The following is a 26,987-nucleotide window of genomic DNA, read 5'->3' on the forward strand; positions in this document are numbered from 1 at the left end:
CAGGCCTGAGATCGTCAGGTTTTTTCCCCGGGAAAGACTGAACAGTCGCCTCAGCAGAATTCCAGTGTCACTGAACGCTATGGGATTGTCCATGACACTTCATCCGGCCTTTAGAGAGGAGATTAGCTGCCGTGACCAAATGACTTTTCAGCACAGTTTAAAGCTGATCATTAACATATACATGATTCATACACATTGTGAGGAGATCCCTCAGAGCAGTTCATGTCATTTCTGTATTTATTTGTGCACAGTTGATGGATGTATACATAGTATACAATGGATTCCAATAGAAAAACATAAGCGCCTTTTGCTGTATTAACATCAAAAGATGAGAAAGCATAATGAAACAAGGAAGCACCTTTGGAATGTATGAGACGCTCTCAACAACAACATTTGGTTTACACAAGTTACAATGTATCTTCATAGATCCAGCAGAGAATACATCTAATACACGTACAATTAAACATATTGTTGATTTTTCATCTAAGGAACACGGTGACTTTACAGCTAAAATCATAGTGGCTGTAGCAGCTGCATGTGTTTAATGTGTCTTCTTTTTTCCTCTGTGGAGATTATTGATATTGAAATCATATTGTATAAGAAGTTGCTTTTGCACAACGTTTGCAGTACCGAGGCTATATCAACATCAGTGTCTTTTAGCAGAGATCGGTTTAAAAAAAAAATCAAGATACCTAAAGACTTTCTAACTGGTATACTTATATAGATAGCTGAATTGATGAAGTTTTGTGCCATAAAGTATATTAACTAATTTATTTATAGAATTTAACTGTTTTTTTTATCCCTTTGCGTACAGTACCATTATATTAACATTATTAATGTAAATATGTGTTCACAATCTGCCCAAAATGAGAGGTTAAATTACTGATTACTTTCACTAAACCCAAACTAAAAGCCTACTTTTGGCATCATTATTTTGTCTTCTCTAAACTTATATGTAACCCCTAAATTCTACTCGTTGAACCTTCAATGATTAGGAACGCTTTAATCTACTGACTACCTCAGCCTAATATACTATACGAATACAAATGATCAATAGTGCATGGACCAAGTCGCCCTATTTTTGCATACAATATGCTTCACATTTAGATCAAATTATTCACATGTATTTAAAGTCTGAATACAAATTCAAACACTGTCTGATATTGTCACTTTATCTACAACCATATGTAGAGGAGATGCTGTAAAAGTCTGCTTTTGCGACAGTTTTAATGCCAAAGCATAACATTTTACAGCTTTATGTGGTCTGTGTTATTTGGTTGCTTTAAAACACCCTGTCCTTTTCGAGGTAGGCGATAGCTGTACCTTAACATGTAACATTGTAATGGTAAAAGACATCCTTCGTGACAATATTCTCATTACAAATGAGGCAATACAGGACGCACACATAAAACGATGACTTTGGCTCCGTGAAATTGGTCTCAGAACACACCAAATTGTACACTAGCAGGGCCGAACAATGCAAAAGTCCAGTTCCTGTGGCTTTCTTTTGCTTGAGCAGTGGTCTCTAGGTAAAAGCAGCCCAGTTTGAGTGATGCATCGCAGTGGGCGTCTCTTAAAGCCTTTCCCACAGGTTTTAGAGCATGAGGACCATTCGCTGATGCTCCATGTTGGGCAAGGGTCACCACACACCCTTATTGCATTGGGCTTTTGTGTGCCGTCACAATGTGTAGCTGTTTCCCCATCCGAATCCAAACACTGTATCAGTCTACTTTGAACCCCGTTCCCACAGGTAACCGAGCACTTATTCCAATCCGCAGCCACCCACGTATAAGACGGCATCTGATAGGCCGGCTTCTTCAGCTCCACTTTATTACTGTCTTCTAGCACACTGTTCTGCGTAGGGTTCCTCTCCTTCTTTAGGACCTTGCCCTCTTTATTTCCCGCATTCAGGTAGTAGGAGTAGCGCACTCGAGGAGGTGTCATTTTACCCACCGATAACAATTCCACTGTGAGAGACTCTTTGAGAGGTCTGGAGGCCTGCAGCGTCTCCACCGATGTGCCCGTTCCACTGTAGCGCAGCAGACTTCCCTTTACGATAATGTCTTTTTCTACCGCTGAAACCACAAAGTTTCCGTTCAGGAGATATTTGCCATGGATGTTCTTTACTGCTAAATAGTTGTCATCGTTAACCAAACCACGGTAACCACGCTGCCTAACATCCACGTTTGCAGCTCCGACCGGTAGAGTCACCACAAAGTTATATCCATTCCTGAAAAATTAGATCAAAGAGTTGGACAATATTCAGAATTAAAGATTTGGCTTCTTTTTGATTCATGATTTGGAATTTGAATTGAATTAGGGACACCACTCAGGAATTTCTGTTAGAAGTTGAAATGATATGAATTTAAAGTGGAATTTACAATAATAAAAAAAAAATAATAAAAAAAAATCTGCAGATATTAGCAAGATGGCAAATGTGTTAAGAAGTGTTGTTCCAAAAATGATTGTATTTTTAAATTTAAATATTAAAATAAAATAAATTATTACAGAATGAAATTAAGTACATTATTCTTTTTAATTTTTCTACTTGTATGAGTTGCATGAGTTTCTTTGAATTTCACTTCATTTTAAGGTTTTTAGTTTGTGATGTTATTACAGTGTAATTACACAAATAAGTACCAAGTAATATTCATTAACTACATGTTCTTACTTCAGAGTTAGGGTTTGGTTTAGTGTTAGTTATTTGTAATTATGCACAATTTATTGTTATTAATATAGTAAGATGTAACTATGTCATTCTTCATGTAACTATGCCATTCTTACTTTAAATTTTTCTTCCTTAAGTTTGAATCGCTATTCAGGGGTGCGTTCACACTTGTAGTTTGGTTCTCTTGGTTTGTTTGGTCCGGACCAAAAATGAAAACAATACATTTGGTTTGGATCCCCTTAGCGTTCACACTTGCTTTTTTGACAGCGAACCTAAAGATACAAAACCTAAAGGCATAGTCATACGTTCACAACCTGATTGGTCCGGTTGAATTGCATATATTTTGTGACGGAACTTACCGAACACCCCAAACAATAGGTCTGCTTGACTTAAAGTGGCACTGCGCAGACCGATCGTGTATGACATCAAAGTTCGTACTCTCTTCGTGCCCATTCACCAATTGGTCTGCTCAGCGACGCTTTTAGTCAAACACACCTAATGCCGTCTGCTGAACTAAGCGCACTTGTTGCATGTACATATGATTTTATTTCTGCAAACTCACAAAGAGCTCATAAAAGGCACTTTACCTCCTTGTTGCTTCATGTTGCCCTCAGCTCATTTTGTTTTGGATACACCACTCACTCTGTGTCATCAAATCATGTCACATCGCGTCACATCTTGTCATTACACCCTGTTTTTGGTCCGTGTTGCGTTCATATTTCATTCGAACCACAACAGATTTCGTTTGGAAGCGGACCGAGACCCATCTTTTTAGCGGTCTCAGTCCGCTTGTTTGGTGTGCACCAGAGATCGGATGGCAGCGTTTACACTTACTCAAATGAACAGAGAAATTGCAAAAGAGTTTGTTTTAATCGAACCCAACATGACAAGTGTGAACGTACCCTTAAATCACATTAACACCAACTCAAATTCGAATAAAAATCAGGAACAGAAGTGGAATTTAAAAACATTTGCAATTCACTTCTGAATGGCAAACAACTCTGAAGACATTGCTGCAGCTGACGCTGGTCCTTCAGATCTTGTAAAACTGTAGACTCAGAGATAAAGCACTTACATGGGTTTTGTGAACATTCCAGAGACTTTCTTGCAGTTTTGGCTGTCTCCACCACACACACCACATTTGTCAAACTTCATGTTGGAGCTCAGTTTGCCATCACAGCCAGCCTTAATGCACTTCCCCTGGACACAGACCGCTGAGGTATCAGGAGAACAAGGGGTCCCGTCCACCACCTGTCACACAGATAACATTCACATTCACTACACCATCAGCCTCTTTTTAATTAAATTTAAAATTGTTAGGTTAAATAATAGTAAAAACCAATAAAACCTTTGGGTCCCACTTTATATTAGGTGGCCTTAACTACTATGTACTTACATTTAAATTAATCATTTGATACAATGCACTTATTGTGTATATACATGTTTTTACATTGTACTTATATTTTTAAAAATACATAGAGCACATAGAGCGCTCAGTGCACATGACGGACATTAACCGAGCCAAGCGATGACAGAATGATAGAGATGGCGGATAAAAAACAAAAGACTTACACTGTGTGTACACCAGACGCTGCACTGCAACAGCTCAAGTCTGTCTACACTGGACGCGACAAAGCAACCGTTGAAAATCATTTGAAATTTGTGTCAATATGTTATAAATAGAACGTGGCAGCAGTTTACTGTCGGGGATTTGTCGTGTGCATCCGCACGTCCTGATATTGCCAAGTTAGACGTATTCCTGGGTCAACATATTTTGTTGACCCTGGAGCAACATTTTAATCACCTAAACCTACACCTAAACCTAACCTTACCCATGAGTAATCCCTAAAATCAGAGGAACTGATAGATTAATTACACTGATGTACAGGCACCAAACACTGATTGTAATCCTAAACTTCACAAAAATTATAAACTGGTTCTTGAAATCTGATTGGTTAATCACAATGTTGTTCCAGGGTCAACAAAGATGTTGACCCAGGAACACATCGCACTTGGCAATATCAGGTTGTGCGCGGCATCCAGTGTAGACAGCATCAACATTTGCGTACGGTGTAGACACGGTGTTACGATAAGGCAAGAAGTAGGACCCTTGTAAATATCGAATCAGCTTTCCAGCACTGGAGAAAACTCAAGGAGTGGGAAGGCCTGCGATCGGACGCAGAGGTTGCTTTGTTTCTTCTCGATAGGTGAGTAACATTGGTTTTGCTTTGTTTCACAGAACTTATTGTTGCCTGGGATGTGTACGTATGTATGGGGCGGATCTATCAAAATAGGGGCGAGAGTGTTACATTATTTCAGTCATTCAGTGTTACATTATTTAATATACACAAGGAGCATGATTTGGTCCAATGAGTTGTCCCGTGGAACTATTGCAGCTGGTTAGTACATAGTTTTTTAATTGTGTAACTAAAGTGAGCTGATACACTATAGATGTCTAGGTTTCTGAAACTGTGTGTTTCTGTCTTTCCATCTACAGCGGTGGCCAAAATGATTAGAACACTAGTACTTTCACCAGCTAAAAAAAGGTTTTACGTCAGTTATTTCTATCTTTTGTTGTAGTGTGTCAGTAGGAAATATCAGTTTACATTTCCAAACATTCATTTTGCCATAACTGGCTTAATGACTGACTCAAAACCATTTTTAGCTGGTGAAAATACTAGTGTACTACTAGTGATGTACCACTGTATGTCACGGGCGATTGTGAGAAGCAGTCCTGCACTGTGTCTTTCCACACGGCCATATCTGAGAGATGAGCTCTCACCATTACTTTTTAAAAGTATCTTGTTCACTTTGAAAAGTGGATGTTATTCTTTCCATGAGATAAGAACTGCACACTGGCTCAGAACTGCACTTCTGCTCATGAACCATGAATGTCAAACAACTTTGCAGTATTTAAGCTTGTATTTTAATTTATTTACCTTCTGCGCAAGGACATAAAAGTATCCGGTGCCGTTGGCTCGGCAGATGAGCTTGCATCTGTCCTTAACAGAGACTCCAGAGTATTTCGGGACCCAGACCACAGACGGGCTCAGTCTGTTAGTGTTCAGACTGATGCCATTGAACGCTTCACACTGCTCTTCTCGAAAGCTCTTTCCTGTCACAAATGAAAGGTCATCGTCAGACACGAATATTGACTTATTCATATTGTTGAACATGAGACTGAAAGATATGTCATTCACCTGAGTCTTTACAGGGCTCTAAGTTGCAGGAGTGATACTTCACTCTCAGTCCCTGGCAGTACTTGCCCCCGTTTTCAGGGATGGGGTTGTTACAGTCCCTTTTGGCGAGCTGCACCCCTCCCCCACAAGTACGGGAACATGGACCGTATGGACCCCACCGACCCCAATGACCATCTACCTGCAGAAAGAGTCAACATGGCTCAGAAACACATCCCTGCTGAGAAGACTGGCAAACATCTTCAAAATGACTAGCATTTAAATGTTCATTGGCAGCAGAAATATTATGTAATGAGCATTATATGCCATAATAACTAACTATCTAACTAACTAACTAACTAACTAACTAAAAATAAAATAAGTAAATAAATAAATAAACTTCTTTTTTACACTTAAAAATAAAAGTTCCAAATGGGGGTTTCTGCAGTGATGCCAGAGACAAACTTTTTCTGAATTATTCCACTATAAATAGCCTTTTACTTGTTTTTCAGTAAAAAGTATCTATAAATCCTTAAAACAAGATAAATTTAACAAAACAATATACATTTTACATTTATTTGAGAAGCAACACAGGATATATATATATATATATATATTGTGACGGATCGGTGGCCCTCCCCCTCATCATCATCACCACCCCGTCCCTTATTCGCCGCCCTTCACCAGGCTCCCGACTGGAGTGGGTGGATGAGAGGAGGGGCGTGGGATCAACGCGGGCTGGCGGCGTGTGATGAGGCACAGCTGGACTGAATGAAGCCTCATCACCGCCGCCGTTAAATGCCGAGCGCGCCTCTCCTCGAGAGACCGGTCTCATCTCCCGTGCATGCACGCTGGTGTCCTCGTGGGTCCAGGAAGGGTGCGTAGAGGGATGTCGCGCCACCGGAGATGTGAGCTGCAGAACCCGCGGTCCGGGAGAAAGCCGCACCTGTATTACGGCCGTCGGGCCAGGATGCCGGGCCGGTCAAGTCCCGCCAAAGGCCGAGGAAGAAAAGGAAGAGCCGCCGCTCAGAAGAAGCCGCCGTGCCTCGTAACCGGACCAGAGAGGGAGCGCGTGCGGCCACCGGACTCCGCCCCTTCCCTGGACCCTTCCCCTTCTGAACACTGCCCTCCTTCACGAGCCCCGCAGCACAACGAGGACACCAGATCCCCCCGTTTTGTTGGACACTTCTTCCCCTGGACACTTTATTTTAGTATTTTTGTTTAATAAAAGCCTCTCCGAGGCCTGACTCCACACCCACTGTGTCTGTCGTTGGCTCCTCCCGTCACAATATATATATGTGTGTGTGTGTGTGTGTGTGCGCATCTCAAAAAATTGGAATATCGTGAAAAAGTAATTTTTTTGGTAACTTATTTCAAAAAGTGAATCTTTCATATATTTTAGATTCATTACATGTAAAGTAAAATATTGCAAAAGTTTTTTTGGTTTTAATTTTAACGATTAGAGCTTACAGCTCATGAAAGTCAAAAATCCAGTATCTCAAAATATTAGAATATTTCCTAAGCTCAATCAAAAAAAAAAAAAAGGATTTGCAAAACAGAAAAGTTCAAGTTCTTTAAAGTATGTTCATTTATGCACTCAATACTTGGTCGGGGCTCCTTTAGCACAAACTCCAGCATCAGTGAGGTGTGGCATGGAAGCGATCAGCCTGTGGTACTGCTGAGGCACTATTGAGTCTTTAGCTCGTCTGTATTGTTGGATCGACTGTTTCTCATCTTTCTCTTGAAAATATCCCATAGATTCCAAATGGGGTTCAGGTCAGGCATGTTGGCTGGCCAATCAAGCACAGTAATATCATAGTCAACAAACCACTTGGAAGTGTTTTTGGCACTGTGGGAAGGTGTTAAAGTCCTGCTGGAAAAGGAAATCAGTATCTCCATTAAGCTTGTCAGCAGATAGAAGCATAAAGTGCTCCAAAATCTCCTGGTAGACGGCTTGCATTGACTTTGGACTTGTTAAACACAATGGACCAACACCAGCAGACATCACGGCACCCCAAATCATCTCTGACTTCGGAAACTTCACACTGGACTTCAAGCAACTTGGATTCTGTGTCTCTCCAATCTTCCTCCAGACTCCAGACCTTGATTTCCAAATGAAATGCAAAATTTACTTTTATCTGAAAATAAGACTTTGGACCTCTGAGCAACAGTCCAGTTCTTTTTCTCCTTAGCCCAGGTAAGATGCTTCTGACGTTGTCTCTGGTTCAGAAGTGGCTTGGTAGCCCTTTTCCTGAAGACGTCTGAGCGTGGTGACTCTTGATGCACTGACTCTAGCTTGAGTCCACTCCTTGTGAAGCTCTCCCAAGTGTTTGACTCGGCTTTGCTTGACATTATTCTCAAGCTTGCGGTCATCCCTGTTGCTTGTGCACCTTTTCCTACCCAAATTCTTCCTTCCAGTCAACTTTGTATTTAATATGCTTTGATACAGCACTCTGTAAACAGCCACCCCTTTCAGTAATGACCTTTTGTGACTTACCCTCTTTGTGGAGGGTCTCAATGATTGTCTTCTGGACCATTGCCACGTCAGCAGTCTTCCCCATTATTGTGGTTTCAAAGAACAAGAGATACCCGGCATTTATACTGTAGGGATGGTCATTTAATGAAACTCAAATGTAAATATTCTAATATTTTGAGATACTGGATTTTTGACTTTCATGAGAGCTCTAATCATCAAAATTAAAACTAAAAAACCTTTTTGAAATGTTTTACTTTACATGTAATGAATCTAGAATATATGAAAGTTTCACTTTTTGAAATAAGTTATCAAAAAAAAATTGATCAAATGTGACAGTGAAGGCATATAATATTACAAAAGGTATATTTCTCTCTCTCTCTCTCTCTCTCTCTATATATATTACAAAATGCTGTTCTGCTATTCTGATTCTATTAGATTTTATTATCAAGGTTTCCACAAACAAAAAATGGCAGCACTATTTCCAACATTGATAATAATGAGATATGTTTCTTGAGCAAATCAGCATATTAGGACAATTTATTAAAATAATGTGAAACTGAAGACTGGGGTAATGATGCTGAAAATTCAGCTTTGCCATCACAGGAATACGGAAGTGGATTAAGGCCAAGCAATAATAAAAAAATAAATAAAACAATCTCGAGATTAAAGTCATTATAATGCGAGATTAAACTTTTCAAAATAAATGTCAAAATAACATGTTGAGAGTAAACTCATTAAATTTCAAGAATAAAGTCATTGTGTTTCAAGGAAAAACTTAAGTTTTAAGAAAAAAAAAAGTTAAAATAAAATGTTGAGAATAAACTCATTAAATTGCAAGAATAAAGTCGTTGTGTTTCGAGGAGAAAGTCCAAATAAAATGCTGACAATGAACATTATAATGACTTTAATCTCAAGATTGTTTTATTTTTTTATTTTTGCTCAGCCCTAATCCTCTTCTGTACAATAAATTACATTTTAAAATATATTAAAATAGACAACAGTTATCATATTTCACATTATTACTGTTTTTACTTTATTTTTGTTTAAATAAATGCAGCCTTGTTGACCAAAAAAGACTGTTCATTTTACATTTTAAAATCCAGAAATCATTGACGTGTGTCAAGTAAAACAATACAAGCACATTTGTCTGTAGTCAGATATACTCTAGTTAGCACATCACTCACCTTGTTTTTGGTGGTATTGTGCTTATCAGTACAGATCCCCCGATAGCACAGCTTGTTGTTGCCACAGGTCGTACCGTCAGCCCAGGGAAAGTGGCGAGTCTGACACACCAGCTGTCCTTTAGCTTTCCCCGTGCACCACAGCTTAGAGCAGGCCTGCATGTACGGACAGGGCTTGGATCCTGAGCCAAAGGCTAGTTCACACTGACGGCTGAGCGAGTAGCTGACACCTGGAGGGTCATCTGGAAGAGTCAGTAGCTTTTGGGGCTGATCCAGCAGACAGTCACCTGGAGAATGCAAATCATACATTTAGTATTGGTGATTTGTGTAGCTGAGCAATGTATTTGTTCGACATTGCTGAGCCACACACGTCAGAGTTGATTGCAGCAGAGCAGTTGAACTAACCGTGGCCAGCGTCCAGGAAGTCTGTTATGATGGCAGCGCTGCAGACAGACCAGGGCGTGTTGTGGTCAATCTGGATCAGAGTGGGAGACATCATATGGTTGTCCTTGAGCTTTCCAAATACCTCCTCACAAGCCTTCACATTGTCATGTGGCATACTGAACACATGCCCTGGACAAGAGCCAAAGAAATAGTCAAGCCATGTCAGTCTGTTTTCATTTTCATAGGAGAAAATGGAAATGAATAGTTATAGTTAAGAGTTTTTTTATCTATCTATCTATCTATCTATCTATCTATCTATCTATCTATCTATCTATCTATCTATCTATCTATCTATCTATCTATCTATCTATCTATCTATCTATCTATCTATCTATCTCCATCTGTCTGTACATGCATCCATCCACCCGTTTGTTTGTGTGTTCGTCCATCCATCCATCCATCCATCCATCCATCCATCCATCCATCCATCCATCCATCCATCCATCCATCCATCCATCTGTCTGTCTGTACGTCCATCCATCTATCCATTTATCCATCATTCTATCGTTATATGCATCTGTCTGTCTGTCTGTCTCTCTGTTTGCAAGGTGTACAATGGCTAACAGATTAGACATGTACAAAGAGTTTCATAGGTCTGTACACACCATATTATAAGGATGGCACTGATGCACCAGCCCCAGTGAATGTGGTTCTTTTAGCATCTGCTAATGTTTTCCCATCTGTCTTTTATTAAACCTTTGTTTTCACAGGGATCAAGAGATGTGGAAAACGCCTGAATGCAGTTGTCATCGTTCTTCTAATTTCATAATAAAGCGTGACAGGACTTTTTTCTTGAAACAGCTGGCACAATATTCATGTTCAAAGATCAAGAAATCCAAGATAGAATTTCAGAAGTGAGAAGCCTCATCAAAATCCCATCACCCTAAAGGATTCAACTTAATTACACCACAGACAGAGTCTCAGAGTGAGTGCTGGGAAGAGAACGCAGACAAAAACCTTCAGTTCACCTGTTTTGCTCACAAAAGACTGTCTTTGAAGCCAAACAAAGCTCTCACCTAGTTCATGTGCGGTGGTGAAGGCTGAGGGGAGACCATCATCTTCAATCACTGAGCAGCTCCTCTTAGGATCACACATGGTGCCAACATCAGCCATACCCAGAGTGTCACATGTGGTGGCCCCACACAGGTCCTGTGAAGAGAATGATTACAGTGTGAAATGAGTGATGAAACACAATGTGACATAACAAGCATCAAGTGTTTCAGGAGCAGTATGAAGATGATAGCCAGAGTTACAGTAGTAATCGTTTAATTCATCCCCATAATCCATGCTTCCTCATTGAGCTTTCCCCAGTCATTAGGCCTGGCCAAAATGTATGTTTGTGAACCGATTTGTCAGATCAAAATACTCTTCTTTTATTATTATTATTGTGTATTGACATAATGAGAAGCACAGAGCTGTGTGGAGCAGCGAGGGTGGCCAAGAATGCCTGTAAACAGCTGTGGTTACGACACTGTTAAGAGGACAGATGGAACCATGTGAGAACATCGTAGTGCAGCCACCTGCAGACCTCAGGGAGAACATTTGGGAAGGCTGAATACATTCCAATATAATCTTGACATGAATGTTTCAACTTTCTCATGCTGTTCGATGAACGGGGCAGTTGATGGCCATGAGAAGTTGCAGAAGTTATCAGTTCAAACTTTAACATACCAAGCAGCAAAATAGTAGTTTGCATTGCTGTAATAGAAAGGCATGAGTTAATTTGGCTGAAATATCAGGTGCAGTGCAGGTACCTTGGCATAATAGCTAGCAGTGTAATGACAGCTGACTTGGATCACTTCTCTGCTTGAGTCAGTTTTACACACATGGCGTGCGTTTTCAGCTTTCTGGTGATGTAATGGTGCTTTTAAGTTTATATTGGAATCAAATGGTAGAGAATTACATTTTCTTTTAGGGGCACTCCCTAGACTTGACTTATTTCCTGAAATGTTTTACTTTCTATCCAGATGGCATGTCATGTTAGTATAGAAAGTGTTTCAATTGTGGCAAAACCACTGAAAGATATTAAAAGGAGAAATCTTTGTGTAAATATTAATTAATTTACCTAAATGACAAATGTCAAGTGGTGCAAACAAAGAAATACTTTACTGAGACCTTGAATAAATGTGAATGAAATTCTCAAATGTCAAAATATTTTCAAACATTTTTCAAAGGTGGTTTATAAATTCTGTATTTATATTTTGACGAGTTCATCATAGATATGTATCGAATTGAGTTACAGTTCTATGTGTGTTTTAAATAACCTATTTTCAGACAAAAATGGTCATTGGCCCATATGAGAACATAATTTCCTACCTGCTTTGTAAACAAAATAGCAGTATCCCAGTACTCTGGGTGTTTGTCGTTGATCTTGTTCAGCTTCTTCTGCCAGGTGCAGAAATTGCGCAGCGTTAGTGCCGCGTTACTGGATACTTTGGGTCCTTTTTCTGCCTCATTAATCACCATAAGCTTTACAACCACTATACTGATGGCGTTCAAGATACTGGAGTGTTTGTACAGCTTTGCAGTGACAGACATGAGAGTCAAAAGGTATTGCTTCAGGTCGTCGCCGTGGAATTTCGCCATTGACTCATCAGCAACAACCAGGACCTCTACGTACCTCGGTATAGAGGCGAATCTTTTCGATCTGCTCATGCTTTTCAACAAAGTTTCTGTCAAGTTCCTCGTGTGTCTCTTAACATGTTTGTACTTTTCCAACGACTCCACAACGCCCTGGTTTAAACTGGATGTAACTCCGCACCTAGATGTTGAGTTCGGTGCGTGAAGATGTCTTCTCCTGCGGATGATGTGCGTTTTTTCAGCATCATCTGAGATCATTCCAGGTGCTGTGTTGGTCGACCTGCGCTCTATGAGGTATTCCATTCCGTTGTAAGAAAAAGCTCCTCGGACACCTCCACAGACACTGAGAGCTGCATATGAATTCCTGTCTGCATTAATATCACCGGAGTAAAAGCATCTTCTAAAATCACCTTCTAAAAAAGCACTTGAAGATGTTGTGTCATACTGAAATGTGCCATCAGGAGCCAGAAAACTGGAGTCAGGCAGAATATTAAGATAAAATTCCTGATTAAAAGCGTTTATTTTGTAAACAACAAGTTCTTTGCTCAGTTTGTCATGACTTGGGAAATTTTCACGGTCAAGTCGAACAGGTTCACAAAAATCAGTTTCCATACAGAGGTATATTTTCGTTAAAAACAGCATGTGCAAGAGACAAAACAAAACTACGGGGAAAACCGACATCGTTGTTGGCGGTGATTAGATATCCTTCAGAGTGTAATTCACACCGTGATGCTGTTGATCACGGTTCCGTACATCCGTCATGAGAATTAAGCTTTGCTACAGTTCCCATCCATCGCTCTGGTATTTCTCTCTGTGAAACCAGCTCTCTCTTTTTTTATTCTTTTGCGTCATATGTAAACATTGCAGATTGTAATAAGAGTTTTTGGGAAGTTCAGATGAGAGCTCATGGTTCATGTTGAACACTGCAGACACTTCTGGCTCTCTAAATATGAGCATAAAGCCAGCCGCGCTTCAGAGGTTACCTCCCACTCCATACTAATGATTGTGTCATTTGTAGCGGTGTGGAATAATTGTCAAACAACTTTGGGTAAACTTCTGGATAAACAGTCTTATTAATAATAATAATAATAATGAAATAGTTTTCTTTTTTACAAAATAGAATAAAATTATAACAATTTTCATCAAATGTTCTATAAAACCAAATTCATGTTTGTTTAATAGAATCAGTACCAGTTTAAAACAGTTTTATCTGTTATTAATGAGAGGAGGTAAAAGCATCAAAACACGTAATTCTAATAATTTTGATTTTAGTTCATGAGACAATAGAACGCTCATTCAAAGTTGTCTGATTTTTCATAACCTTCTCAAAATGTTAGTATAAGCCTACAAAACATTATTTATTTATTTATTTTTTACATCATTTATGGAACTTTTTTTTCTGCAACATTTTAGTTGGATGATTGTTAAGAGAATATTTCAAACATTCCCATAATGTTTGCAAAATAATAAAATGGAAAGTTCCCCTTAATATTGTCTTTAACATTCACATAACCAAGAAAAAAATTTGACATTTTGATCTTTCGAGAGTATTCATCCCCAAAGCCATGCATCCCTGGAATAGTTCACCCTCAGTCCTCATTTCCTTTAAGAGTCACCACTCAAAAATATTCACAAACATCATACAGAGATTATCATAAAGATATATTGTCAGTAATTGCAATAAACATTTAAAACTATGGGCAAAACATCTTTCCTATAGCTGCTTTAACAGATATAATATTACACTGGTAAATAACGTTTGAATAAATTAGCCTACATTTTTAATAAATAAAGTTGCATCTATTTTTTTATTGCCATTTGACAGTAAGAAAAATCTAAATTTATGTCATCAATACACCTCCAAACAAATGCAACCTATTGAATAGTGAGATGTGTAAATATGCTATTAGAAAATATGTACCTGAGCATGCAGTATTTACCTTTTTTAACCATCATGTATTCCCTTGAGTGATGCTTTGTTACCAGAATCCATATAAATCAGGTCCAACATTGATTGATTTCATTATTTGTAAACTAGGCTCTGCAAGTTTGTGTACTGCTGGATGCTATAGCTTAGCAAGTCCTTCATATTTCCCCCAACCCCCTCTTATCAGCTGAGCTCCACACATGTGGTCATGACAGGGCCTTGAAAGCTCTTTGGAAGCAACACAAACAGTAGATGACTGACCATGATGACACCAACTGTGAATTGTTGCATGAACTGCCAGATGATTCACATCTGGGAACACTGCAGCTTCTTTGCCCTTGCCCACAGTGAAACAAGTCACATTTGATATAGAGATACTATAGACTAGCCTGTCTGGATATTGGAATAGCTCCATCGGTTTTTAGAATGCATATTTGTAACCATCATTGCTGACCTAAATGTATATTCTGTATAACATTGCTTCTGGGGTGAATGGAAGTTCACCATGTGCTATAAACCAGTGATATATTGTTTTTGTGCATTTTCTTTTCACTCTCAATCGATATGCATACAGACTGGTTGTGAACCACACAGATTATTTAGATTAGTTGTTGTCATAAACATAAATGCTCATGAAAAGATTGTTTACTATAATCTTCTTGGTGGAGTTCACTGCTAAGAAATGTGTAATTGAGTGAAAATGTTTTATTGTAACTTTACATACTGCTAATGTAACAAAATATTAATTCTATACATTAATGTTGAGGAATAGTCATAGGCCTACAATAATACAGTTTATCTTATAGTACAAAGTTTTAAATACAATTTTATGTAAAATCTTCATATTTAGGTACTAATGTTTCAAGTAGTGTAGTCTTTCAGCTTATTTCTACCTCATCTAAATCATCGTCGCCCTCTGGTGTCTGAGCCAGTGAATATCCATAAACAGCTTGAAACTGTACGAATCAGAACGAAGAGAACGTGTTCTTGTGTGCACATTCATATACAATGTCTTACTGCCACCTTGTGGAGATTGAACATCATGTTGCCTCTCTCTAAATATGGTATAGCATTGTAATATAGTAAATAGTAATGCAGCTGATGCTTTCCCCCCAATTTTAATAAAAGCTACAAGGTTTTATAGTCCCCTTGAACAAGGCACTTTCTAGATTGCTGAACAGCACAATGGTGATACTTAATTAAACTTAATAAGTAACAACGTTATTCGTTTTATTTTATTTTTTTATTTTATTTTTTTACAACAAATCACACACACACATGCACAACAGAGTTGTGTGTATATATATATATATATATATATATATATATAAAATATATAATAAAATATTTGACGTTTTGCAGGAACATTTTTTTTTTTTTTTTAACTATGCTACTTTAAAACTAAAAATGCACTACTAATAACTACTCAGTTAACAAACTGTTGATATTTAGGAAGGGCTGTGCTTCTCAGTTTTCATTGGCCAAACCCGATCCAGAGGTTTTTTTTTTTTATTAGCGCACAGTGGGAGGAGAGACTGCAGCAGCGCTGGATATCAAAAATAAACCTCTCATTTCTCAGAAAGTATAAATACCAGCGCCTCAATCCAGAGACAGTCCGGTGGACTTACGAGCTCACGAACTTGACTCCGTTTTAGCTTTAATTCAATTACACCTATAGGTTGCATTAAATAGCCTATTTTATTCATTTCCAAAATAGATTTAAGCTAATGAAGGCATGTGGATTCTAACTGTAAATGTTTAACCATATTAATGGTTTTCAGAAAAGTAAGACCAGTTTATAATTGTAATTTTTAAATAGCAAATTCAAAAATTAGCCCTAATCAATTAGACATTCATTAATTCTATTCTTTTGGGAATAGCGGCTATTTAATAAAATGTGGTCGTGTTTAGTCACATCTATATTAATTGTTTGCGTCCTCGCTGAAGCATCTGCTCACTCATTTGAGACTGAGGAGATTGTACCTGTACGGCTGACTGGAAGGACCGCGAGACGAGTGGCCAAGAGGAGTGAAGAACAGCCCAGCTTCAGACTCACGGCTTTCGGCAGGAGTTTCACACTTAATTTGATACCGGACAGCACCTTTATATCGCCAGCACTGAAGGTTTATCGCATCAAAGCCAAAACACAAGAAAAACTTGAGTCCACTAGCAAGCTCACAGAACTTTCGAAGTCCTTCAATCAAACTGAAGAGACTGGAGCAGAATTATTAAAAGGTTGCTTTTACAGCGGCGCCGTTGACTCCGATGAGAACTCTATTGTCTCTGTCAGTTTATGTCATGGGATTTTAGGATCATTTATCACAGATGGTAAAGAATATCTAATCGAACCAAAACTTCTCGGCTTGGGAACATCTGGAAAGTTAACCGAGCAGCTGCATGTGATTAAAAGAAGACGTTTTACAAAGTCTCCGCAGGTCTTTAAACCGCTGTCAGATATCAGAGACGATGATCAGGATTCGATGTCTAGACGCAGGCGCTTTGTCTCTACACCCAGGTTTATTGAGACTTTGGTGGTCGGTGACGCTTCTCTGACACATTTCTATGGAGACGAGATCAAGGTAGGGGCTCACAAGTGTACATTTGAAGATGTGTTTCATTTTACCACTTTAGACAGATATGAAAAATCTAGTTGAAGCTGTTTCAGAACATGATAGCTCTAAGCTGTGCAAGATGATCCAAGCTGGTCTTCTAAAAACCTGCCTGACCATTTAAGATAACATAACTGACTGGTAGCTTTCTGGTCTAAGATGGACTACCAGCTTGCACCAGCTATTAATTGTCTTTACATATAATGAAAGTTCTTTAGAACTCAAATAAAAGCTTTGCTGATATAACAGTCCTAGGTTTTGACTTATCTTAACTGGTTTAAGGTGGTCTTATCTGGTTTAAGATGGTCTCCCAGCATGGTCAAGCTGACTATACTTGGAGACCAGTTAAGACGTGCAAACCATCTTAGGTTTATAAATACCAATTATAGGCAACACCCCACCCTCTTTAAGCCAAATACTTATTCTAAATTCGAAAGAAGGGTAACATTTTTTACAGTAAGATCAGTTGTGCAGTTGTGTGAGAAGAGCGAGTCACGATTCATATGGATTGCACTGTACTGATCTTCACACCCACATAGATCCACCACCCCCTGAAATTCTCCTTCATCGAGTCATCGAAAACAAATGATTGGAAAAGACTAGAGTGCGAAAAAATGCGCTGTCCGGGTCGGGATCATGAGGCAGATAGCAATCCAGATGTTGATACTGGGATCCAAATCTCCAAATTTGCAGATGGAAACACAGTGCCTCATAAAGCAACCCATGTCAGCATGGACCACCAGCTGCTCCTAATGTTGACGTCAGGGCTTTCCGACAAACAAACCACATATTTGTGTAGAGTCAACAAAAAAAGAAAAAAATATCTAGAAGAATCTGTGGTCTTTGGCTGTATCAGCTAAAAAGACTCCCATTTAAAGGCTATTGAATGGAATATAGTTTATACAGTAAATATAGGTAATCAATGCAGGTGATTATTATACAGAAAGGATTTTTTCCAATGCATTGTCTAATGCAGTGAATTGCATGTGAAAAAGCTGGAGATATTACTGTCCACAGTAACTGTAGAGCCTGTAGAGTGAAAGCCGTTCCTTTCCAGCAGTTCTTAGCTGTCCTGCCAAGATGTCATGCTTTTACACAACATTCTGCTGCACAGTTGGCGAATAGCGAGCTGTTGGTTTTCTCTCTTTAGCACTACATGCTGACCTTGATGTCAGTGGCTGCTCAGATTTACAAGCATCCCAGCATTAAGAACTCCATCAACATAGTGCTTGTGAAGATGCTGATTGTGGAGGACGAAGAGGTTGGGCCGTCCATCTCCAGCAATGGTGGTGTCGCTTTGCGCAACTTTTGTGCCTGGCAACAGCTCTTCAACCCGCCCAGCCACAGGCATCCGGAGCACTTCGATACAGCCATACTTTTTACTAGAGAGGTAAGCAGTGATTTATTACGTATTTCAGAGTCAGGTGACATCTATTTATGGGATCATGATGAAGTGAGAGTCTTGCTATTAGCTGAATTTAGAACAGTCGTCCCTTGTAAAATAAAAACAAAAAAATGTATTCTGCAAATACATTCAAAGAGTTAAATAATATAATAAATAATATACACTTATTTGCAATTATTATTGCAAATATTTACAATTAAATAAAATGTTTGGTCGCACTTTATATTAGGTGGCCTTAACTACTATGTAATTACATTTAAATTAATCATTTGATACAATTGACTTATTGTGTACATACATGTTTTTACATTGTACTTATATTTTTAAAAATACCTATATGTAATTACATCTGTAATTAATTTCTGTAATTGCATTTATAATTACACTGTTGACCCATCCCTTACACCTTAACATAAGTACATATTTATATGTAATTTCTTAAAAACTTCTATTGTCTTAGAAATATGGTTAAAATGTACTGCCAAATGTAATGACAAGCATTTATGTTAACCTAAACATACTTTAATACCATTTCTATTGAAACGTTTATGTCATGAATTTAAATATATTTGTAATTACACATTTTCAGTGATGAAGTTGCAATTTAGTACATTTATAATATATTAACCTTAAATGTAATATCAAATAACACTACAGTTAAAATAATATAATATAATCAATTACTTTCAATGTGTTTTAGTTTGTTGACAAAAATGATTAAAACATAATGATTTACAATTATTACAAATGAATACAAATACAAAAATGTGTAATAGTAAAATTGTTACAAAGTGCACTTTTTAAGTGTACTTAAGTGTACTAAGAAACAGTGTTGGGAAGGATACTTTGGAAAAGTAATAGATATAAGTTACCCTATTTAAAATGTAATAAGTAGTGTAACTATTTCAATTACTTTATTAATGTAATGTAACTGATTACATTTGATTACATTCCATTACTTTCCTGAATTTCTAAAGAATGTTTTTAACTGTTAATCATTTTCAAACATTTAAACCAGGCAAGGTTAGCCTTACAGTAGTACTCAACTACTGTATTTCAAAATCCTTCATCACTTGAATTAAGATTGTAATAATTTAATTTTAAAGCTCAGCACTGTTAAAGCACTGGAACATCAAAAACATGCAAAGCAACACATTAATATTATTCAGCATATCCTAGCTATTTATAGAAAATATTCAGATGTAGCCCTCTTTGTAATTGTTAACATTTTTCTCAGTGACTGTAACAGATTACAGTTACATTTATTTTGTAATTAAATTATGTAATCTCGTTACATGTAACTAGTTTACTCCCCAACACTGTTAAGAAACATGAAAGTCTACTCTTTTTAAATACCCTTAAGTGGCCTTTTATTTCACTAATGTTATATTATCTGCAAGTACAGTTTTTTAATTATACTTACAAGACTTAAAGTACACTGCAAGTGCACAATCAATAAAATGAAGCACACTTCTTTTCTACAAGGGGTTGTTTGGTCGTACCATTATAAAGCGTGCATGTGGCCAGGTTCAAAACTTGACCTTTTGAAAAGTGTTTGCCGCATTGCTCATCACTAGAGCAGACATTATGGCATATTGAAAACGAGGCTGAAAATAGGAATAGACTGACTAGAGACAGCAGCTCCTCTGAAAGGTGAACACATGTGAGATTGACTCTCGGACTGCGCCAAGGCCAGATGTGCCTTGAATCATGTGTGTTTTGTGGTCTTCTGCTTTGGAAACATTTGTCTCCGTCTCGGATCTCTGGGCAAAGAATGGAAAAGACTCCATTTTTTTAGGCATGTTTTTGAGATACAGTTCAGATGCCACATAGTTACATTTTCTCACTTCATAGGTCTGCCGCCTGCCAAAACTATTTATTTGCTTGGTTTTATGATGGAAACACTGGCAAATATGTTTTTGCTCTTATTATGAACCACAGACCTGGAAAAGCAATAAGAATTAAATTTTTGTATCCTAAACTGCCTTTTAGGACATCTGTGGACATCAGAGCTGTGACACGCTGGGTGTAGCTGATGTTGGAACCATGTGTGACACCAAAAGGAGCTGTTCTGTTATTGAAGACAACGGCCTTCAGGCTGCTTACACGACTGCACACGAACTAGGTCTGGATGTCCTCTGATAATCTCACCCTAAGCAATTGTCAAGTTGATTTCACCATCAGTAATATTATTTTGTTCCTGTTTTAGGCCATGTTTTGAGTATGCCTCATGATGACACTAAGAACTGTGAGCAGCTTTTTGGACATCTAGACGAGCACCATATCATGGCCCCTGTATTCACTCAGCTCAGTAAGACCTTGCCTTGGTCTTCCTGCAGTGCTCTGCACGTCACAGAGTTTTTCGACAATGGACATGGTATGTGCACCCTTCATCTTTATTTATCACTTTATTGGTATCATGGTGTATTTTACATGTATTTTTTGCAATTTATAGCTGAGTCAATATTGTGGTGTTTTCACCCCCGGCCATACCTCTTAATTTATTCATAAAAAAAAAACAAAACAACATTTCATATGAACAGTGACTTGAATTCATGTCTTCTATTATAAACATGTTAAATTGGATTTTTTTTTTAAGTCAAACATATCAAAAGTGAGTGAAACAATTGTCCTGATAAAATCTTTTTTTTTTTTAAAAAAAAAGCCTTATTAAAAGAATGAAAGTCTTGAAAATAAATAAGCAGTTAGTCATTTTATTATTATTTCTTAGAACAGCAATATTTGTTATTTAATACAAAACTAATACTTAATTAACAGTATTACTATTTAACAAAACATAAAAATTATAACTTAGAGATGACCCTAGACCCTCATGAGCGTCAATGTCAATCTATTTTATATTATTATTTCAGGTTATAAAATGTTATGTGGTACAACTATATATATATATATACTGTATATACCCTCAGCAGCTGCCAAGGCACCATTTTCATTTAGTTTAACGATCTACTAAAATAACTAAAACTAGAACTGAAATACTAAAATAAAATTAATAAAAGAATTGTTGAATGTGTTTTAATCCTATTTTTTAATCTTATTTGTTGATGACACAGCTTCAATAAGTGGAAGAGTTTGCGTCAGTACAGGGAACTGATTCCTGTGAATGCTATTAAAAAGTCAGCTTACTTTATGCACTGAGTGTCGGGGTTCCCATCGTTTGTTGTAAAACACTTTTACATCACCTCTTGCATGTAATTAGTAGATTCTTATTTTTTCCTTTCCTTTCCATTGAGTCAGAAAGAATACATTCCTGTCTCTTTACTCTAAGTCATAAAACAGGAATGTAACTAATGTTTTCTTTCCACTGGGCCACGTCTCTGTAGTATCGGTCTCACACATTTCCTTTTTTAACCGCTGTATCATTTGAAGTGGGCAGTGGCCCATGTTCCCCACGTGCATTTGTGCTCACTCGTGTTCCTCCTCGCGGCTCACTCCCCCAGATGTGCATTCCTGCGAATCTCCCTAAATGTCAGCTCCAGGAGCCAAATGTTCCTACTGTTACACAATCCTTTGATTTCATGATTTACTACACTTTAACTCTTCCTCTGAATAATAACAGGAGACTGTTTACTGGACACCCCTGAGATGATAGTGGCTTTACCCACTGGGCTTCCAGGCATAACTTACAGCTTGGACCGCCAATGCCAACAGATATTTGGAGAGGAGTTTTCACATTGTCCCAACACCTCAGCCAGCGAGGTGTGCGGACAGCTCTGGTGCCAGCAAGAGGGTCAGTCTGTGTGCACAACCAGGAATGGGAGTCTTCCCTGGGCAGATGGCACAAGCTGTGGCCCCAACAGGACCTGCCTGAACAGCGTATGCATGTCCTCTGAGGAAGTCATGAGGCCTAAGGTATTTGAAGCTGGATTTTTAGCCTTTCATTTAATCATTTTATAAGTACTTTTCTATCTATACCCTACTAATTGCACCCTTTAGGTGCTAAAATATACCTTTTAGGTACAAATATGCACCCTTTAGGGATACAAAAGGTACAAAGGTGTACCTTTTTAAAAGGTACCACCCTAGTGACAGCTTTTTTCTGAGAGTGCATTTGGTTGGATAATGCTATAGTGCCACTGAAATCACACACTTCAGCATTAATTTGGTTGTGTGGTTGTTCTGGTTTAGCCGGCTGTAGATGGAGGCTGGGGCGAGTGGGGATCATGGCAACCGTGTTCCAGATCATGTGGAGGTGGAGTGATGTTCTCCTACCGAGAGTGCACCCATCCATCTCCTCAAAACGGTGGAAAATACTGTGTGGGCCAGAGAGTGAAGTATCAGTCCTGCAACAAACAGACCTGTGAGAATAACCAAGGTGGGTTGTTCTCTCCAGTCTCAGTAAATTTAGCTATCTGTCTTTTCATATCGTGTTATTATAAAAGGTAACAATTCTTTGTTATTGCAGGAAAAAGTTTCAGAGAGGAACAATGTGAGAAGTACAACAATCCAAATCACTTTGATGTTCATGGAAATGTGAAGCACTGGATACCAAAATACGCTGGAGTGTCGTTACGGGATAGGTGTAAACTGTTTTGCAGAGCAAGAGGCAGCAGTGAATTCAGAGTGTTTGCAGCTAAAGTACGTCACATTTTAAGATTTACAGTTATATATTTGGCAGATGCTTTTATCCAATGCGACTTACACTGCATTCAAGTTTTATCGGTTCTTAATTTCCCTGGGAATTGAAACCATGACCTTGGCATTGTTAGTGCCATGCTGTACTGTTTGAGCTACAGGAATAAAAGTTCACTTTGAAAAACCTTGTTGTAAGTATAACCATTGTTTCAATCTTAGGTAGTTGATGGAACCCCATGTGGTCCAGATACCACATCATTTTGTGTGCAAGGCCAGTGTATCAAAGCCGGTTGTGACCTGGAGATCGATTCTAACAAGAAGCTGGACAAATGCGGCATGTGTGGAGGGAATGGCCAGAGCTGCAGGATGATATCTGGCTCATTCAATAAAGTTGTGTAAGAATATCTACTGTCTTATGAAAGTTTGTTTATTATGGCCACAGTAATAGAGTGCATATGTGGCTGACCACATTTTCAGATGTGTTGATTCCAGAAGTATTTTTCCATTCGTTTTATCAATAGGAATTTTTAAAAAGTCTTTATTAAAACATAATAAGCCATTAACCAAGCCAATCAGCTACAAAGGTGAATCGCAACTTTGATTTAAAGCAAAAAAGTTATTGAAAATCAGACAAAAAGACAAAGGTATAAGACTGATCGCAAATGGCATAATCAAAAATTAAAATGAAGCTAAAATAAAACGTTTTCATTTGAAGTTGTTGATTATATCTGTAGATATAATATATGTTACATTTATTGCAAAATATTTATATATACACAAATATTTAAGTACTTTGAGACCTAGGGAGACCGACTTGATTACATCATTTGTAGTGTTTGATGGGAGAGGGCATTTCCTGCATGATTTGGTTGCCACCAGTCTCTGGCGAAAGTTTTTGTTCATAATCATGGGTTTTGTTTGCAGCATGTTTATTTTACAAATAAGTTGAAATAATGCAAACAGATGGCTTTAACAAAAGCATATACCATTGATTAACAAATTCTGAGCTCACAACAGGTCTTCTTTCAAGTTTTAAAGTTATTGTTAAAAATCAATTTCCCTAAGGAGAAAATGAATTCATTTTTACTTCCGAAACCTGATTGTTGCTCTCTATCTAAATTTTTCCCATTTCTTTAGCCATGGATATAGAGACATTGTGACGATTCCAAGTGGAGCCACTAACATTAACATCAAACAGCAGAGCCATGGAAGTATGCCACATGACGGACATTACCTGGCTGTACGAAGAGAAAATGGTGATTATATCTTGAATGGCAACTTCTCGGTATCCACAGTGGAGCAGTATATTCCAGTGCTGGGGGCTGTGCTGAAATACAGTGGCTCATCCACCACACTGGAGAGACTTCAGAGCTTCCGCCAGCTACAGGAACCAATCACAATACAGCTGCTCTCCACCGCTGGGGAATCCATCCCACCGAAGGTCAAATACACCTTCTACATCCCCAAAACCATGTCTTTTAGCAAACCCAAAGACAAAAAGATTGCTGGCAAACTTATTCATCCTTTTGGGGTGCCACAGTGGGTCTCGGGCGAGTGGTCTGAATGCTCCAAAACGTGTGGTTCAGGATGGACCAGGAGAAATGTGGAATGTAAAGACAATGCTGGCTTCTATTCAAACCTCTGCAATAAAGATCTCAGACCCTCTGATATCAGGCCCTGCGCAGACCTACCGTGTCCCATATGGCAAATAGGGCCTTGGTCTTCATGCTCACAAACTTGTGGCCACGGGGAACGCCAGCGTCGGATTCTCTGCATTGATTACACTGGAAAAAATGTGGAACCGGAGAACTGTGACCCCGCCAAGATGCCTGAATCAGTGTCTGAGAAGTGTTTCTACCATGAGTGTTGAGGACATCATGCAGGCTTTCAAATTATTCAGAGGTGATAAGACACTCCTGTGAAAGAATATAAAGATTTTCATTTGACCGTGCTTCAGGTTGGAGCAGGAAATATTCATGCTTTAGATGGAGAATTGGTTGAGCTTTCATGAATATTGCAAGGACTGATCACTTGGGCTTTGGTTTTCCAGATATATATTTATAACCACTATTGAACTTTGATCCAATAGATATCTACCTCAGCAAGCAATGCTTTATTGTTTCCCCAACATCTGTCTCCTAAAATTGCTTTCTTAGAGCATTCCACATAAATTATTTTTCAAGTGACAAGTAAGTCATATTTAATGTTTCTTAACAATACAAAACACACACAGATTGGCTAAGGCTTAACAATCATCTCAGGCTGACATTATTTGAAATGAGTTCCATTTTTTCTTTTTTTTCATTCAAATGTACTAAAAATTCAGTTTTGAAATAAATTTGGAATTACAAAATGGAATTATTTTAACTTGGAATGGGAAAATCTTACTAGAAACTGTCACTTGCTAAGCCGCTATGAAGGTGCTATAATTCTTTTTTATTGATTTACTTTGTGATTGGCTCAATAATTTAGATCTTTGTTATTTATAAACCTTGGCTTGCATTTATCAGTGGCTTATTTCCACTTTCAGAGTTAAAGCGCATCAAAAACTCTTGATAAAAGCATCATATAAATTTATTAGAGCTATTTCATGTATATTTATAACTGTATCAGAGGTAAACAGTGGTTGAGCCTAATTTATATTCTGAAACTTTAATAATGACAGGTAAGTGTTAGATCTAGCTTTTGAAAATTCCTCAACAAACAAAATGTTTGTGTCCATTCAGAGGGTTGTATAACTTACTATTTACCATCGCTGTTCTTCGTATTAAACACTGTTTTATTTGTGAACTGCTACGTGAATGAAAACCTGGATGTTTGGAAACATCAGTCCTTCCAGGGTTTTCATGCTCCATGAGTGGATATATCTGAAAGCTTGAAAGAACTGTGTAGATGTGAACAATATTGAGAAAAAACAGTACAGCATGAAACTAAACTGAGAAACAGTTAATGCTCCTTTAAAATGATTGTATATGAATGTTAATATGGTATTGACCATTCCAGTTGTATACATCAGTCATATTAGTCATATTAATAATGCGACAACACATATTATCCCTTCAGTGAAGGATTGTACTTTGTTACTTCTTCATTGTAAAGCTATTTATTTTTTGTACATTTTATATTGTATAAAATGGGTACAAATTATGCAGTGTTTCCAAATGTTGCTTTCTTTTTGTTTTCTAACTCATCAATGACATGTCTGAAAATAAAAATGCCTAAACATTATAAAAACATATTTTTGGATGAATGTATTTAATTAAAGCTAAAGCAAAAATGTAGTGCAAAACATAAACATATGAATAGCTACAAAAAGTGCCTGGACTAGGACCTGCACAGCATAATCAGACAGGAAGGCTCTGATTTTCCTGATATCACAGAGCATGAATCTGCATGCTAAGATGTGGTTTGTAAAGTTCATCTGGATGTCAAATACGATAAGATTCCTGGCTGCCTGTAGTGTTGTTGACCTAAGTAAGGTTGAGCTAGAGGTGGCGTTCCTTCATCTAGTCCAAAATGTCAGAATTATTTCCTGAGATAGATGCTGAGATCTTTGGGCTTGTTGAACTGGAATGACCCTTTATCATCTCCCAAACAGGAATAGGAAAAGTCATGTGACTTTATGACTCAAAGATGTCACAGGTCGAAAAAGGAGAGGGCTGAACACCGAACCCTGAGGTACGTCAGTGGTTAACTGAAGCGATTTAGACACCTCTTCACTCCACAAAGCCTTAAAGGATAGGTCTCACAGGCAGATCTTTAATACAACTGTTTGTTGTAACATGGACATTGCAGCCCTCCAGCATTCAACAGGCTACTAGGTCTCAACTGGATTATTTAAAGGAAAATTTAAAATCATGACAGCTAAAAATGCCTCTGAAACCCATCACTGCCAAAGAAACCTCTGATGGTCTAGTAAACCCAA

The 26,987-nt window shown here is 38.0% G+C and overlaps 2 protein-coding genes across 2 annotated transcripts; one reads left to right on the forward strand and one right to left on the reverse strand.

The window, feature by feature from the left end:
* Positions 1 to 230: 230 nt before the first annotated feature.
* Positions 231 to 13,423, reverse strand: LOC131554047 (A disintegrin and metalloproteinase with thrombospondin motifs 15). Its single transcript, XM_058799077.1, has 8 exons — positions 12,262 to 13,423; positions 10,962 to 11,094; positions 9,907 to 10,074; positions 9,505 to 9,788; positions 5,869 to 6,046; positions 5,608 to 5,783; positions 3,744 to 3,919; positions 231 to 2,230 (listed from the first exon to the last, which is right to left on the reverse strand). Exons 1-8 carry the CDS (start codon positions 13,204 to 13,206, stop codon positions 1,462 to 1,464), a joined length of 2,829 nt encoding a protein of 942 aa, XP_058655060.1. The 5' UTR covers positions 13,207 to 13,423; the 3' UTR covers positions 231 to 1,461.
* Positions 13,424 to 16,081: 2,658 nt separating this feature from the next.
* Positions 16,082 to 26,298, forward strand: LOC131554048 (A disintegrin and metalloproteinase with thrombospondin motifs 8). The gene is made up of 9 exons (XM_058799078.1): positions 16,082 to 17,031; positions 18,212 to 18,451; positions 20,459 to 20,591; positions 20,676 to 20,843; positions 22,047 to 22,339; positions 22,616 to 22,802; positions 22,893 to 23,065; positions 23,282 to 23,457; positions 24,200 to 26,298. Exons 1-9 carry the CDS (start codon positions 16,348 to 16,350, stop codon positions 24,930 to 24,932), a joined length of 2,787 nt encoding a protein of 928 aa, XP_058655061.1. The 5' UTR covers positions 16,082 to 16,347; the 3' UTR covers positions 24,933 to 26,298.
* Positions 26,299 to 26,987: the final 689 nt, after the last annotated feature.

Source organism: Onychostoma macrolepis, chromosome 15, assembly GCF_012432095.1.
Source record: "Onychostoma macrolepis isolate SWU-2019 chromosome 15, ASM1243209v1, whole genome shotgun sequence".
Classification (NCBI taxonomy): domain Eukaryota; kingdom Metazoa; phylum Chordata; class Actinopteri; order Cypriniformes; family Cyprinidae; genus Onychostoma; species Onychostoma macrolepis.